Source organism: Vanessa tameamea, chromosome 14 (genome assembly GCF_037043105.1).
Source record: "Vanessa tameamea isolate UH-Manoa-2023 chromosome 14, ilVanTame1 primary haplotype, whole genome shotgun sequence".
In the NCBI taxonomy this organism is placed as follows: domain Eukaryota; kingdom Metazoa; phylum Arthropoda; class Insecta; order Lepidoptera; family Nymphalidae; genus Vanessa; species Vanessa tameamea.
This window is the reverse complement of record NC_087322.1, coordinates 4044916-4061103: the sequence shown is the minus strand read 5'-3', so window position 1 is coordinate 4061103 and position 16188 is coordinate 4044916. Positions and strand designations below refer to the sequence as shown.

At 30.9% G+C, this 16188-nt stretch overlaps 1 protein-coding gene across 2 annotated transcripts in view; it reads left to right on the top strand.

The window, feature by feature from the left end:
• Window positions 1-1306: 1306 nt before the first annotated feature.
• The window catches only part of LOC113398670 (T-lymphocyte activation antigen CD86-like), a 113979-nt gene continuing 99097 nt past the window's right edge, over window positions 1307-16188 (top strand). For both annotated transcript variants that reach the window (XM_064216877.1, XM_026637530.2), the window contains exon 1: window positions 1307-1487. In XM_064216877.1, coding sequence (XP_064072947.1) covers window positions 1418-1487 — 70 coding nt within the window. In that variant the 5' untranslated portion in view covers window positions 1307-1417. The remainder of the gene's footprint in view (window positions 1488-16188) is intronic.

Sequence of the window (16188 nt, the reverse complement as noted above, 5' to 3'; positions counted from 1 at the left end):
TTCTGAATGTAACCTTTTAATAAAATGGTTCTGGGCTTTTAAAAATCGACGGAGATAGCAAACTATTGTTGCATGTAATACTTTCGAGCTTCGACGTACACTATCCGATGAAATACTTTTCAAACAGCAGTTTTGCAGCGGAAAATCCTTGGATGTAAAAGTCGCGGAGTATATTTACTAACGATGACCAGTGACTTCGCGTTTATAAATTGTATAATAATAACTTTAAAAAATCTTTCTTGAATTGGTCTTTTCTATAGTAAATTATTTAAGAAATATTCCACAACAAAATATAATACGATCGTTTTGATTTCAAAAAAGGTCTACAAATATCCATTGATTTAAAGTTTACCATAAAATTGCAATATAAATAAAATCTGACCCTACATATTCCATTTTGTAAATTAAGGACTTAAGTATAGTTCAAAATTAAAAATAGCTACTGTGCAAAGCATGACCTCGTAGAATGGTGGATAGAATGCTAGAAGCTTTTCCCGTTGAATCGCAATTCCGATCCTCTCGACGAAAATTCAACCAGCTCTCCAACAGAACCTGTTACCAGTAGAGGCAATAAAATGGCGTTTAATATGTTTCTAAGGTTTTGTGAACTATATAACTCCAAGTTTTTCAACTACAAGCGGATCATAGACATTATTTGGAATTAGAGACGAATATATGCGTCGTTCAGAAGAAATTAAAGTATGAGGTCATTTTCGTATTTACGAAACATCACAACAAATCACAAGTAAACTGAACTTCACTTTTTCTTGTCCTATATTCAAAACTTTAAGTGCATTGTAGCTGACTACAACTTTGTTCACTTTATAATGCAAAAAAGACTGAAATAAGTCTGCTGAAGTTTCGCGCTCACGAAGTTGGATAGCCACTAATTTTCCCCCGTGGCTTATAATGTATTTACTCTTAAGCCGCAGAACAGCGCGCCGGGTTATTGAGATTCTGTTTAAGCGGTTATAGAATTAAAACTTTATTACTAGATCTTTTCTATTCTCTGGATGAAAGCAGAGAACATAAGACCTCTGACGTTTTATTTTCTTGTTTGTTCGAAGTGCATTTGATAACAAATATTTGAGTTACCATTTGGAATATTTTATTTGAATTCGTGTAAGATTTATTATACATACAACATATTGTTTTCGCATAGTCTATATACATTAAGCAAAATGTTGGCTGAAAACACTTTGCACATCTACCTTTATATATAAAATAAAAATAAATGCATTTTCGGTTTTATATGCCAAATTTATCAAACTATTATATTATTATAAATGACTTTTGTTTCAGATAAAATACATCGCAATCAGAGATGTGAGCCGGTCCTAGTTGCGGTTGACAATGATAAAACCTAGAATATGGTCGAGAGGAGGCACGGGATGAGAGAGTACGAGTGAGCGGTAAAATGACTACTAAAATGCTTCTATCGTTGTTTCTACACTGCTTTTATGTAACCACCGCTTCGATGCCTGGAGGTAAGTCTAATTTAAAGTATAAAATTCACTATTCTTTATTTAGCATTTTATATAAAAGTTCAACAAAAAGACAAATCTAGAAAAAATGTTTTTTAGTGTATCCTCATTTTTTTAACTCAAATAAATTATATTCCGATAATATTATAGTAATATCTTCTGGGAGAAAGTATTTTATTTCACATCGCTATTCCAATGCGGTTTGGTGGATGCATACGTAAAAGTGCATCGGACACGTGTTATTTTCAGCGCCTTGCACGAGATAAATTATTAACAAATTAGGCATTAGAAAAATTCAAAATTCAAATTCAACTCACTGAATTCATTTACGAATTCAAACAATTCGGCTACACAAATTATTTTTCATATTATCGTCTTATTAAATATCTATTCCAAAAAATCACAAGACCCTGGTTGTATCAATAAATATATAATTACGTTTGATTTATTAAGTCTCTTAAATATTATATTGCTTGCTGATTTTTATTGATTAGTTGTTATTGTATTGCTTCATTTTCAATACGAATATTTAAATCCAAGAGAAACTTTCCGACTTTTCGCCACAATTGCAAAGAGTTGATCTACCGTATCAAATAATTGGACTCAGGGGTGTAATACATTCAGTATAAATGTAAAGAGACGGTAAATGCAATATATCATTGCTATCGAAAAGGAGCTCCGCACACGAAGGGTTGTAAGAAAATAGCTCCTTAGAATAAAAACCTACATTCATTTAAAGTAACATACATAATACATTTCACTACGAACAATTCCTCATTCTGAATCACGTTTAAATATTCCCTCTAAAGCCCGCAGGAACGGAGATGTGAGATATCTGAAGCACCATCTAACAAAAGTTACTCGCTACAGATTTAATATATAATGTCGCTTACACACAGCGCTTTATTGTGTTCAATTCTTTATAACGGACTCCAGCGGAGAAAGGCAACGTGATTACGTTGTAATATTAACATGAAACAATTTTGTCAAAATATTTCGTGTCTTTACGTAGTCCCTTTTTTATTGTATAGCTAGGCGGACGAGCACATAGGCCACCTGATGGTAAGTGGTCACTACCGCCCATAAAAATTGGAACTCTATAATTTTTTTCTTTACATCGCTAATGTGCCACTAATCTTGGGAACTAAGATTTTATGTCCCTTGTACTAAGTATGGCTGTTTGACGGTAGAATATTTGATGAGTGGGTGGTATCTTCCCAGAGGGCTTGCACAAAGCCCTACCTATCAAGTCTCTAAGTCAAATACATATTGAATGATATTTAATTCAGCAGGCTAGTAGTAAGTTAATTAGGTTCCTGTGTAAGGTTAAAATTAAATGATAACTTATGTTAGATTGAAAGTGCATTGATTGTAATTGAATATTATTTAATTCTAAATCTAAAGTTTCTATATTTATGAAGAATAACATAAAGAACACTTGAACGTGTGGAGAGAGCATTATTTATGTAAATATAATAGCGGAATGGTGACATAGTGGTGTGTACTCAGCATCATATGGAGGGCGAATCACAGATGGATATAATGTGACTGAGTCAAATGTCTGGTCTTAGTGGGATCGGAGTGAATCATAGCTTCGTGTCATACGGAAAAGAGTAAAAATATTTCTCGTACTCATTTCTCATACAAATGTCACTATATATTCTGCCAAAAGAAATTTATTTAGAGTGTATACTTTTTTGGTGAATTCAGGACAATACAAAAACGATATCTAAATAAATATTTAAATTATTTTTTCCAAGAAAAACATAATCGAAAATGTACTAGTTATTATTGATTGAGTTTAAGGAGATTTTTTTAATAATCATTAAACGAATAAAAGTACAGTTTATAGAATAGGTAGTTCCTAACCACTGATCGGAGATTTAAATTCAAGTTTATAAATTATTTTATTTTGGGAAGTAAAGCGTAGTTGTGTCTAAAAATGTCAACCACATTTATGTACCAAACCCGAAGTATATCAGCATGATCTCTACATAGCCTTATCAACTAGAGCAAAAGCCTGTACCCAGTTATTGAACATTTTACGAGCTATTAATGTAGTATCGAATGTCAGGCGAAAATAATTGTTTGATTTTCATAAAATATGTCACGATGTACTCGTAGTTTGTATCCCGGAAAGGTTTTCTACGTAATAGTTGAAACTGTATCCTGCACTGTTTAAATTCAACAACAACCTCAATTAAGTCGCTGGCACAGGAACTCGTTTATAATATTATGTGTTATATAATACATATCATAAGAAATAAATGAAATGAGCGTAGGTCTCATGAATTATGTGAATTTATATGATAAACAAAAAACGAGTATATTATATAAACGTAAGTATTTTGTATATGCTCTATATACAATAGCATTGAGATTAAACTAAGTTCTTTCTATACGTATTTCCTCGTATGAAAGTATTTTTTATTTTTATACTTAACTTGTAATACGACGCAGAATACAATGTCCTAGTGATATGTGACAGTAAGTACATTAATTATAATATTATATTAAAGATATACGAATAAAATCAGATATAACCGTAACTAGGTTTTCAATATTTTACGATCGCATGTCAAGTATCAAATTGAACTGACAGCTTAGCATCCCATATATCACATATTTAATTTAATAGAAATATGAAGATTGATACGTTATTTCTCGCATTTCCGAAACACCCCCTAAGGAAATGAGTTCTTATAGTAATGGATCTGGTGAATTACTGGTGTTCGTGGTGTTCCGTATGAGCGATTTTATTAATTATGATACGGAATTTGTGTCGCTATAATTCACATTTTTATTCTTAACACTCGGTCGTTTTTCTGTTTACTTTGATTTAAATCTCTTTATATTTTCTTATTGAATAAACACGAGCGATACATTCAGTAAGCCTTTACGGGTTTTAATCCAGATAAAAACGCTGCTTTCTTAATACTAAAACGTTTCCGAAATCTTACACACGCGAGCGAGCTTCGAGTATTCAGTTGAAATCGATTGGAACGAATCAGGCATCGAGGGAGTGCTGAGACAGCGAAATATATTGACATGACATCATGCGGCTCTCTTGAAGGGTTAACGTTGAACAAATGTTTATTCATATGTGCATATGTGGTCTTTGCGATTTGTAAGCTTATTGAGTATGAGATTGGATTTGCGTTTAAACACTGAGTCGGCTGTATAGAGTTGCATGAATATTGTTCAATTTGATTTGAGAATGGTATTTTGATGTATGTATGTTAACAATTAGGTACACGTCGAATTAAATTTAGTCTCGAATTTGTATTTATTAACCCTAAACACAGTACATAGCCTTTGGAAGTGAAAAATTCTTTAGCCGCGTTTGGTACTTTCGGCAGTGGAAAATTATACGTTTTTCATTAGAATAGAGCCATCCCGTGTCTTCAACAAATGATTTTTATAGTATGCAATATCAATTAGTCGGCATATAAGCACCTTAATTACATTCATAAAATAGTAGTGTTGTAGATCTCTCAGCAAAAGTATTCCCAACAAGGGCTTGCAATAACTCGAGTCGAATTTGCTAGTCATCATTGAAACTCGAAAATACATATATAAGAATGCCGTTCGAAACTAGACCTTATCACCGTTTAATTTACTTTACAATACAAACAAATTGTTGGCATAGATATTTATAATTGCAAACTGTCTGGTGAATGTAAAGCTTTAATTAAACGAATTCCTACAGTTTGTGAAATACCGCATTAAGGCACTATGAAGCAAGTCAGCGTGGACATTTAACATTACAGAATTATCTTACATAGTAGATAACTCAGCATAAATGAATACAGTTGTTAAATTTACATAAGTAACGTTACTAATACACTCACATAACACAATAAACAATTTCCCGAAAGTAAAACAAAAAATCTTAAGAATATCTGTTTTATTTCCCACAAGAACCTTATTTCTCGTAACTCAAGTACCGAAATAAACAAGAAAGGTCGAGTCGGGGAAAGGGCCAGGATTAGCTTTTTGCCTACAAAATTATTTACTGTACAACTAACTCGGACAATCCGATTTTGGAAACCGCAATCAATAAAGATTTAATATACCGCTCTTGTAAGGAGTTTTTCATTTTATCGCAACGTGTGATCTTGCTTTCATTTAACTTATGCAAATCTTTCAATTTGGTGATAAATCTTGCAGTTGGTTAATTTTTTTTTCTTTATACTTTTTAAGGGCAAGGGTTACATATATTTTACGTAAATGTTTTTTTTTTTTATTTACTTTACAACATCCACGGGCTCACAGTTGCCCGTGCCCTTTTTTACATTTTATTTTTATAAATTGTGGCGTTATTTTATATTTTTACTGAACATCAGCAGATCTTCGCTGGACTTCAACCTTGTCGTCTTCTTGGAAGACGTGGCCCACACTGACATTCTTTTTTCTTTTTTTTTTCAATTTAAAATAATATATAAATAGTCCATAATAAATAATATATGATAATATATAATATATAAAAATACTGTATATGGTGATTTTTTTTTTTAATCCTAATTACTGCAATCCAGCGAGACCTGCTCCGTGCTCGATCAGAGAGAGCACAGCCTCGGCGACTCTGATGTCGCGTTTATGTATAGATGTTTTAAGTCTAAAGGCTTTACGTAAATGTTGTATACAGTACGGTTACGCCTATATATATAATAAGTACACAGACAACCAACCAGGCTATTTGATCTATCTACCTAGACAGGCTTGCGAAAATCCCTAATACCAAGTACAATATGAGCGGTACATACTAATTCTTATATGGGCAATGTGCTATATACCGGGTTTAAGATATAATGTTAAACTGATACACTCGACCTTCTAATTGCAATATAGCATATAAATATATATCCAGCATAATGATATCTTAATATTTTATGAGTCAGAAATACCCAGACGTATCCCGTTTACCTATTACAAGCTATTTATAAGATTTGTAAAGAGCTTTGAAATTTTCGCAAGTTTTTTTTTTTAAGAATTTTTGAATTAAAGTATATAACTTTACCTATAACATTTGATTTATGATTTTTAGTGTCTAGAAATAAAAAAGCAAACGAGAGGTTGAAAAAAATAAACTATAGTAAAAGTATAAACAAAAAAAAAATTAACTTAATGAATATAAGTAAGACTCTTATTGGAAAAACAAATTAAATGATTTATTCATCATATGAGATCTCACGCTATTATTTATTCAATAATAAATTCATTTTATTTACATCAGTCGTCGTTCGGATTGCCTCTCCAATACATTTAAAGATTCAAATATTTTACTTCAACATGACTGTAGCATTCGAATATATATTTTCCTATCAATATATAGGTACTTTATAATTATATATCTATTGAAGAGTGCTCATCAAACCCTTCCATTTGATTGAGTTTTGGTGAGTCGAGATTTTTACGCCGTATTGCCTAAAACGTTCTGAAGATTTTTTCTTTTTATTTTCGATAAATTTGATAAATAAAAATATTATAAATATTTATGATATATGAGTGCCTATCTACCTTTTGTTTGCCTAGCATTTGGACATTGATAAACAATTTTGTGACGTAGCTATGAAAACTATTCCCAACTGTCATAGGTCGTCTTTATTTTTTCTACTTAGTGCACGCAAAGATAGCAAAATGACAAAATAAAACATTATTTGGCTTGACACACTGTAATATATATTCTGTAATAATTAGTTTATTGTACATTCAGACGTCTAAAATATGTATTAGCTAGTTGTGTTTTTTAAATCCATGTTCGAAAGCATCTGTCAAAAAATTAACTACCAAGCTACAATATCATATTTTAATAGGTCAAGTCAAAATGGCAAAAGATGCAGAGAGCATCAACGATTGAAAATCCGGCATTGACAGTTGACATGCACAATTGCACACCCTAAAACTGTTATTATTGTCAGATATTTAACTTCTCTTCGACTGCTAACCTAATTTACTCAATGAGCTAACCAAATTACACATTAAATAAAAACTTAACAATTTATTATTCCGAATAGACTGAAATTGGACCACCTTAGAGTCATACTAAATCAAACGAAAAAATACTTGAACAAATGATTATATTATATAAATGTACTTTAAATGTGTTAATTTTAGTTAACGATTTTATGTCCTCTCCATTAGATATCACAGAAGGTGCCATATTTGATTCAATTCAATGTAACATCACGTCATGTGACGTGAGATTAAGTTTAATTAAATCAAAACGCTTCCCAAGATACTACATTTATCAATTTATGACAAGTAGTTTAGAACTTATGATTAAACAGATGAACATATGTACATACACATTGGTCATAGTACTAACCCCCTTTTTACTTCACTTTAGTCGGTTAAAAATACACAGCCAAACGAATGAAGAACGTCCTCAATTTTCGATGTGAGTTAAAAATAAAATAAATCTAAAAAACAAAACATTCTCTCACTCGTACTTTGTAAGTACTGCTAAATTGTCGCAATTCGTCTTTTATTTTAAAAGAAAAATCTTTTAACATAAGAATAAGAATTATTTCGAGAATTGTGTAACATGAAAGTTGCCTAAAAGAGATAAAAACAAAAGGGGTAGGATTCGACGTCCCATGGGAGGACATCAAAGGTTCTATTAGCGTCGAGTGGCCCTCCGCTGAAGCCCGCGTGTACCTCGAGTGTGACGAACGTGATTTTTTTAAGCTTTCGACCAATTCCATGGCATACAGATTTTTTTATATTCTTATTATTGAGTCATAAATTATTTATATATATTTTAAATGACTTTTATCATATTATTGTCTCATTTATACATAAATGAATATATAAATAGACAACACATAAAAGCTTAAACAAAAACTTTTTATTTTTGTTACCTTTCAATACAAAAGATTATCGGTAAGTCTTGAATATTCACCCTTTTTAGGAAAATCATAAATTAATAAGTTGTAACTTAACGTAACATAATATACTTAAAGGTATCTACAACACGTGCCTCGTCCCCGTTCACACGTCATTAGGCACGGCCTACCGTAACCCTAGCCATTAAAAGCCTTTAGATGCCGGTACGCAATAAAGTTCGCGCGTGATAAAAGGAATCCTCTAGAGACGTAAATAATATTTTTATTTCGAAAAATACATCCCGATACTGTGTTATTATTATATTTCCTTACTTTGTTGGTCCAGTAGCTTATGTAGGAGGATGCTAATTGTCTTTTAGCTTTACATAGATCATTAAAAGTGTAGGTGTGTCTCGGAAAACCATTTGTCTTGCGCCTGCAATTTCTCTAGAAATGTTGGATTGCCATCCCATTATGACAGTAAAGGATTAGGGAGTACATCCGCTTTTGCGTTCCATAATACCTTCTGCGTTAAACGGATTATTTTTAGAAGCTTAATAGCTTCTAAAAATAATCCGTTTGCAATTTTTTTACATATACAAGTACCAATACCCAAAATATACTCACATAATATGCTTCCACACACTCAGCTGAGTCTAAAATCAGTAGAAAAGCTGTTATTAATAGTTACTTCTGATAATATGGCGATGTAATTATGAAATTGAAAAGGAATAAGTGGCGTCAGTGGCTCGGTGTTTAATTGATAATTATATTCTGAGCCTTAATTGCCAAGCATGCCATGAGAGAATGGCCAAGACCAAGCCCTCATTGACAATACTTAGATCAGATATTTTAGAACTAACAGGAGCCAGTTATGAAATAATCTGATAATGAGGCAAGCCTCAAAGCTCGTACCCGAATCGACATCGACATTGAAAAAGATCCATGAGCCAGGATTAATTCAAAAGGAACCCATTGGTTAGAACGCGTGAATCTTAACCAATTATTGCGGTTTGAAAACCAAGTAAGCTCCACTGAATATATAGCTGAGCAACCTCTCTAAAAGAAAATGTTTTCAGCTTATTCCACCTCTACATCTTTGTGAATGTTTGAAAATCCAAAGGTGTTAAAAATTAAGACAATGAAAAATATAATTCGTTACTAGCTTTAACATTGATACCGATATCAAGAGTACTATACTATCAATATCGAGATGTATGAAAATATTTGTAAAACATTATAAAATAGATAAATTAATAAACAGACTAATAAATAATATATTGCACTGAACATTACTAACATTTTCCTTATGTTCTACTGTATGTTCATTTAATGAAAGCGAATGTGCATACGTAAGAGAGATTTAATTCGATCAGTTACTCCTAGATATATTTCTCTGAAGCAATGGTCACAAGTTAATACTGTAATAGATTTAGACCTGTACTTTACTGGTTTAGCTCTCAATTACAACTGTTATGTCAAGGCTCTTTTTGACATTTGTGTTACTAAACGTCAGATTTAATAGATTTTTATCCATTTCTACAACTGTCACAATATATTATTTCTTTTAATAAGCTTCTATTATCCCTACTTATATAATAAATGTAAAAGTAGCTCCGTCTGTTACCTCTTTACGTTTAAACTGTTGAACCGATTTAGATGAAAATCGGTATGGAGATAGTTTGAGTTGGACGGACTAAGGTTAGTTTTATCAGGGAGATTATCCCTTAAAGAAGTGAAAAAGGGGAGATTGTATGGGGAATCAATCAATTTTTGTGTAGGGATAGAATGGGCTCCTCATTCTATCCCCATAGTTTGTTTGCTACAGAGTTTTAAAAAAATCGCGCCGGTGAAACTGAATTTTGGGCTAGTATTATATAATTTGATAAAGACTATAAGTCTAGATAGAATGTTGCTTGTGAGATGACGTCAGACAGAGAAGTATGGAAGTAGAAGATATGCGCCGACCCCAAATAAAATTGGGATAAGGGCAGAGGAATGATGATTTTATATAAATTGATAATGTGAAAGATTAATTTTTTGAGAACGAGCAGCTGGTTGTTTATAAAACATATTGATTTTAATTCCTAATTTTATGTAACAATTTCAAATAGGAAACATAGAACAGGTGATTTTTGTGGAAGATCGTATTTTATTTTTTTATTTTTTATTTTTAGTAGATAATAAATTGATTCCAAACCTGAAACTTGTTGATTCTTTTACTTTTATTATCGTTATTATTATTAAATTTACGGATATTGAAATGATGAATTATAAGCACAAATCAAGCACTTAAAAATTCTGCAGTGATTACCCGGGCTTGAATCCGCAATGGTCACTCTACTCAATAAATTGTTTGATTTTATTCAAAACACTAAATCCCCTGACGATGAAACATGATTTTATTTCATAACGAATGTTTACTTTTAATAACAGTTCACACAAAATGATGTTCATATCCTATGCTATAAATAAAAAAAGCTAAAACACGAAAAAACCTCTCGGGGCAATCCTATATGTATGACTGTGTATTTTAATTTTGTACCATTTCACTACGAGTTAAAGCTGACATTTGCGTAGCGGTAGAATAGTGGATAGTTTTTCGATTATTGAGCGTTTGCGTTTGAGATTTCAGGTTTAATAGCGGCCGGGCTGGGACCATATTGATACTGGCGGTGTTTGGATACGTATTAATGGCCAGGTCTGAGCGTTGTTTGTCCAATTTCCTACTACATCAGCTTTTACTCTTGAGTTTGATGATGGGACTTGTTTTCATGTTGCAAGTCCTAATATCCGGTGAGTTCTACATTCTCTTATCTTTTACCGTATGACTCAGAACTGTTTGCAGCAAATTAGTGTTTTTACTTCATTAATAATTATTATCAGAAATTCTGTAGTTCTGCTAGTAAATTAATGAAATGCATTTTATAGTACTGCAATAATGAATCCACCAATGGCTCTTTATAGAATATACAAATATAATCTTATTCTTTACGATAATGGATATAAGATTGTTCTCTTGAAATCAATGGTACCACTTGTTTTTGAGAATCGATAGAACAAATAAAATGGTCACGTTTTTAATTACCTATATTTTCTAAGAAGAAATAAATATATTCATTAATTTCATGTTTTATGCATAAGACATAATTAAATTTAAGTGTTATTGATATTCGTTTTAATAATTATGTTTGTATTCGCGAACGATGTATGTTTCCTGTTACGGTTTTCAGAGAGAGAAACTTTCGCGGCTTAGTGAGTTGGATCTTGTTAGAAAATCTTACAGCAAAATGTTCGTTACTTTGCTTACTTTGGGAAACTTGCAAGTCATAATGTTTGTTTTGTATAATTAGAAATTTCTTTGACTTCCAATTCGTGTTTTATATTAAAAACATTATCAGGACTGTAGTTTGGAAGACTTCATTTTCTAAGGATATCTATAAACAAAATTAAAATTACATGTTAAAAAGGTTTTGGTAAAACGTGGCATACTGTAGATGACAAAATAACTCGGAGTTAGTGTTTAATGATTTTTAATATTATTACATTATTTTATATATTTTATGAAAGAGAGTAACTACTGAATCTCTTATCGATCTTTCTTTGTAATATATATATTTTAAGCCAGAGAAAGCTTTACATTATATTTAATATTGTTCAAATGTAATTGTAAGCGATAACTGGAATACGGTATATTTTTGATTTAAATGTCAAAGAATTTTTTATATCGTTATTTGTAATATTATATTAAACACATCCTACTCACCAAGTTAATGTAAGAGTGCTCAATATATTATATACGATAAATACTTAGTTATGAAGGAGTTGTATTAAAAAAATAATAGTATGAATTGATAATTTATTAAATAAATGAGTATTTTTACTTGAATTTGGTTAACAATAATCTAGTTAGTGAGCTACTTTAGTCTTGCATACTTTTTATTAATAAATAAGTCTGACAAGCAAATGGGTTAAAATACTGATGGTGAGTGATATATTTTTATACCTATATATTTTCATAGGCATTCGGCATACATTACGTTATCGATGCTTGCCAGCTAAGAGGTTAAGTCCTTTGTGCCTGAAACACTCGTTAACCACTACGTAGCCAACGTACCAGCTAGATGGTATTATGAAAAATTATATTGACCAGTAAGACGCAAATAAATTAATTCATAAATTAAATAAAACTCAAAGAAGATCGCCACTTAATAAAAGACTTCCTTTTGAGTAATGAACATGTCATAAAAAAATGTTGCATTGTAAAATTTTTGTATTTATTAAATAATGAAAATTTTATTAACATTAAGGCCTATAAAGACAAATTAAGTATTAAAAATATTTCCGCGTCGAATAGTAGCAGAATTTCCCTGTTGAATCGCAGGTCCGTTCCTCTGGGCAAGAAATCAACCAATTCCTGTCACCATTGGAGGCAATTATGCAAAGTGTTATACTAGTCATTTTTTAAACAATCTTATGGAAATTGAATTTGTGCATAGACTATTCGAGTCCAACCTGATTTCAGTATTTGTGAATTTTAATTTGCAACATGGATCTGACATATTAATTAAATACTTAACGACCTCCGTGGTCGAGTAGTGTGTACACCGATTTTCATGGGTACGCCACTCCGAGGTCCCGGGTTCGATTCCTGGCCGAGTCGATGTAGAAAGAGCTTAGTTTTCTATGTTGTCTTGGGTCTGAGTGTTTGTGGTACCGTTGTTACTTCTGATTTTCCATAACACAAGTGCTTTAGCTACTTACATTGGGATCAGAGTAATGTATGTGATGTTGTCCAATATTTATTTATATTTATTTATTTAATTATCATTATAAGTAATATGGATAAAACTTACCATCGTTTCTTTTTATGAGAATCAATTTATTTATATTAGTCATCAAAACTGTGAGTTTATATTGAACATTAATGGAATATTTTTATCGAGGATAAAAAATATTTCCAAAATATTACTTATTCGATTCAAATATATTACAAGCATCACATATATTATTATATCTACGATAACAACGGCCTATCGTAACCCACTTCAGATTCAGAAAGATAAGCGTGATTGATAGAATATTCCGTGTCACGCCTAGGCCGCCTAGAGACAATTTTTTCTACTATCATCAATCACAGAAGAGCTTCATATAGTTAGAATATAATCATGATGTAATAATAAAGAAGGTATTACTAAGCTTAGGTTTATATGTAAAGCCTCGAATGAACTCTTTTTTCATTTATTTTCATTATGATCAAAGTTAATTATACATGGCAGTGTTACAATTACCATGTTGATCAAGGATCAGGGAAGATGCGTTCACAGATAGTATGTGTTTCATCTTAAGTTGACATATACTAATAATAAATAATAATAATATATTTTGTAATCTGATTTAATTTATAATTTAATCTTATATACCCACGTCTTAAATGAATATAGTTGTAAATGACATGCTATATGTATGTATATATATAATAACAATTACATAAAAAGAAATGAAAAACGTCGATTAATGAAGTCTAAAGATTGTCTACATAATTCCTTGTCGATGTTTCGTGTGTGAATAACATATGTTTTAAAGTATTATTCTATTGTTCTACAGTTACCCATCTTCTGTAATCATTTATTGTAGTATAGTAGTAAACTGGGTGAGAGCTGAACTTGCCCTTATAATACAACTAAACTGCACTACAAAGTACTTTTTTCCATTCGAATGTGAAATTAAGTCTGTCAGAGTAGTCACAGACGTCATCATAGACGCCCTTGAAGGTATTGACGATGTCAGACACTGCTAGCCATTTGTATATTCACACTTATATTTATCGTATTTAAAGAGTCCACTCAAATGATGTTCTGATTTTTGAAACTAAATATTACATTCCTACGTGAAGTCCAGTCCCCTTTGCCTTTGCGTATAGTGATTTGTTTATATTGATGTGTTTATATATACATAGAATATATGTAGAAACAAATTTAAACACATCTTCTAACATCGTCAATACCTTCAAGGGCGTCTATGATGACGTCTGTGACTACTCTGACAGACTTAATTTCACATTCGAATGGAAAAAAGTACTTTGTAGTGCAGTTTAGTGGTATTATAAGGGCAAGTTCATCTGTCACCCAGTTTACTACTATACTACAATAAATGATTACAGAAGATGGGTAACTTTAGAACAATAGAATAATACTTTAAAAAACATGTTATTCACACACGACTTTATTTTATTATACGTAGAGTCAAGATATATTTCAATCAAATATTTAACGTCCAATATTTTGTAAATATAAAGAAATATGTTCAGTATAAATGTAAACAAAATTTTATGATATTGGTAAAGGTATGTGCATACACGATTTCGGTGGTAACACAATTATATAAGTATTTTAGGTAGTCTCCGCTTAACGAAACATAAATTATACCAATAACATAGTTCGAATTTCGTTCTTGGAATAGTTCTCTTAGAAATATATACTTAAAGCATTAATTATTTTATATAATGTTGGCTACTAATAATGCTGACTAGACTTGCTTAGGTAGGCCGGATAGGATAGAAGTAATTTGATAAAAATATATTTGCATGAAATGATTCACTTTACATCAACAATGACAGATTTGTTTCGAACAATTGCAAAAATGCAATTTGATGTTAAATTTTCGTAGTAATCATATTATTGATTTATGCCTACCATATATTTGATTAAGGCGACTTAGAATGTATAGTCTAATTATTTAACTAGGTAGCTGACGTTTTTTTAACTGTTTTTTATTTCAAATAGACTTTTACTTGTACCAATTTATTGCCACTTTTGTATCTTTGAAACTAATATTAAATACAGTTAGGAGGAAGATGAGCATTAGTCGAATGTTTTAGTGAGGTTGGTTTTAAAGTGAAACTTCATTGAGCGCGATGTGAATAAAAATTTGAGGTCAAATTCAAGTGCAATATTTTAGTAAAACATTTCTATGATTGTCTTATGATTGACATATTTACAGCGGAGCTGGTGATTAAATTTTGGATAATTATGTCGATACTGACTAGTCAATCACTAGAATTACTGTATATGAAGTCTAATTCTAATTATAGTACAGTTATTCTAGTATAAAAACTGATTAAAATATGTACGAGTTTTTTCTCATGACCTAAAATCTCAAAATTTAACATAAATTTCTGGTTAAGACTATACTTAATAATGAAATAAATTTTCGCTAATGTTTAAAAAGAACTCGTATCTTTTAAAAAGAAAAACTTTTTTTAATTTATTTTATATAGCCTAAACGCTGTTCTCGTCTTAAGATTTAATTCATCCAGTATTACATGCAAATGAGCTGGATTAAATTAACTGTTATACTTTACTTAAAGAAAAATGTGAGATGGATAATAAAGTTGGATTAAGTTTTTGTTTATTCCAGCCATTTTCAGTTTTTCAGGCGAGTGAGGGAATAAACCTAACGCCGCAACATATCTCGTGAAAGAGGTTTGTGCACACTTGCTCTTTTGAGCGGACGTTTGATATGAACATCCATTTTTTGTCTATTTTCTGAAGTCCTTTCATTTACTAAGATAAAGAGCATTCTTTATATAGACCACGTACAAAAATCGCTATATAATATTACTACCTCTTGAAAAGCAAACGAATCTAGAAAATGTATCAAAATGTAAATATGTTTTAAAAGTATTTATAATCAAATAGCGTCAATTTTCTACTTAACTTAGGTCAGGCATGTGCCTCTTTAAAATGAATTCGAATAAAACAATTTTTATAACATTTTTACTGTATAGGACCATTCGATATTATTCTCTTTAAAAACTTTATCACAATATCTATTAAAATATCGTTGTATATATTTTTTTACTATAAATACTTTAA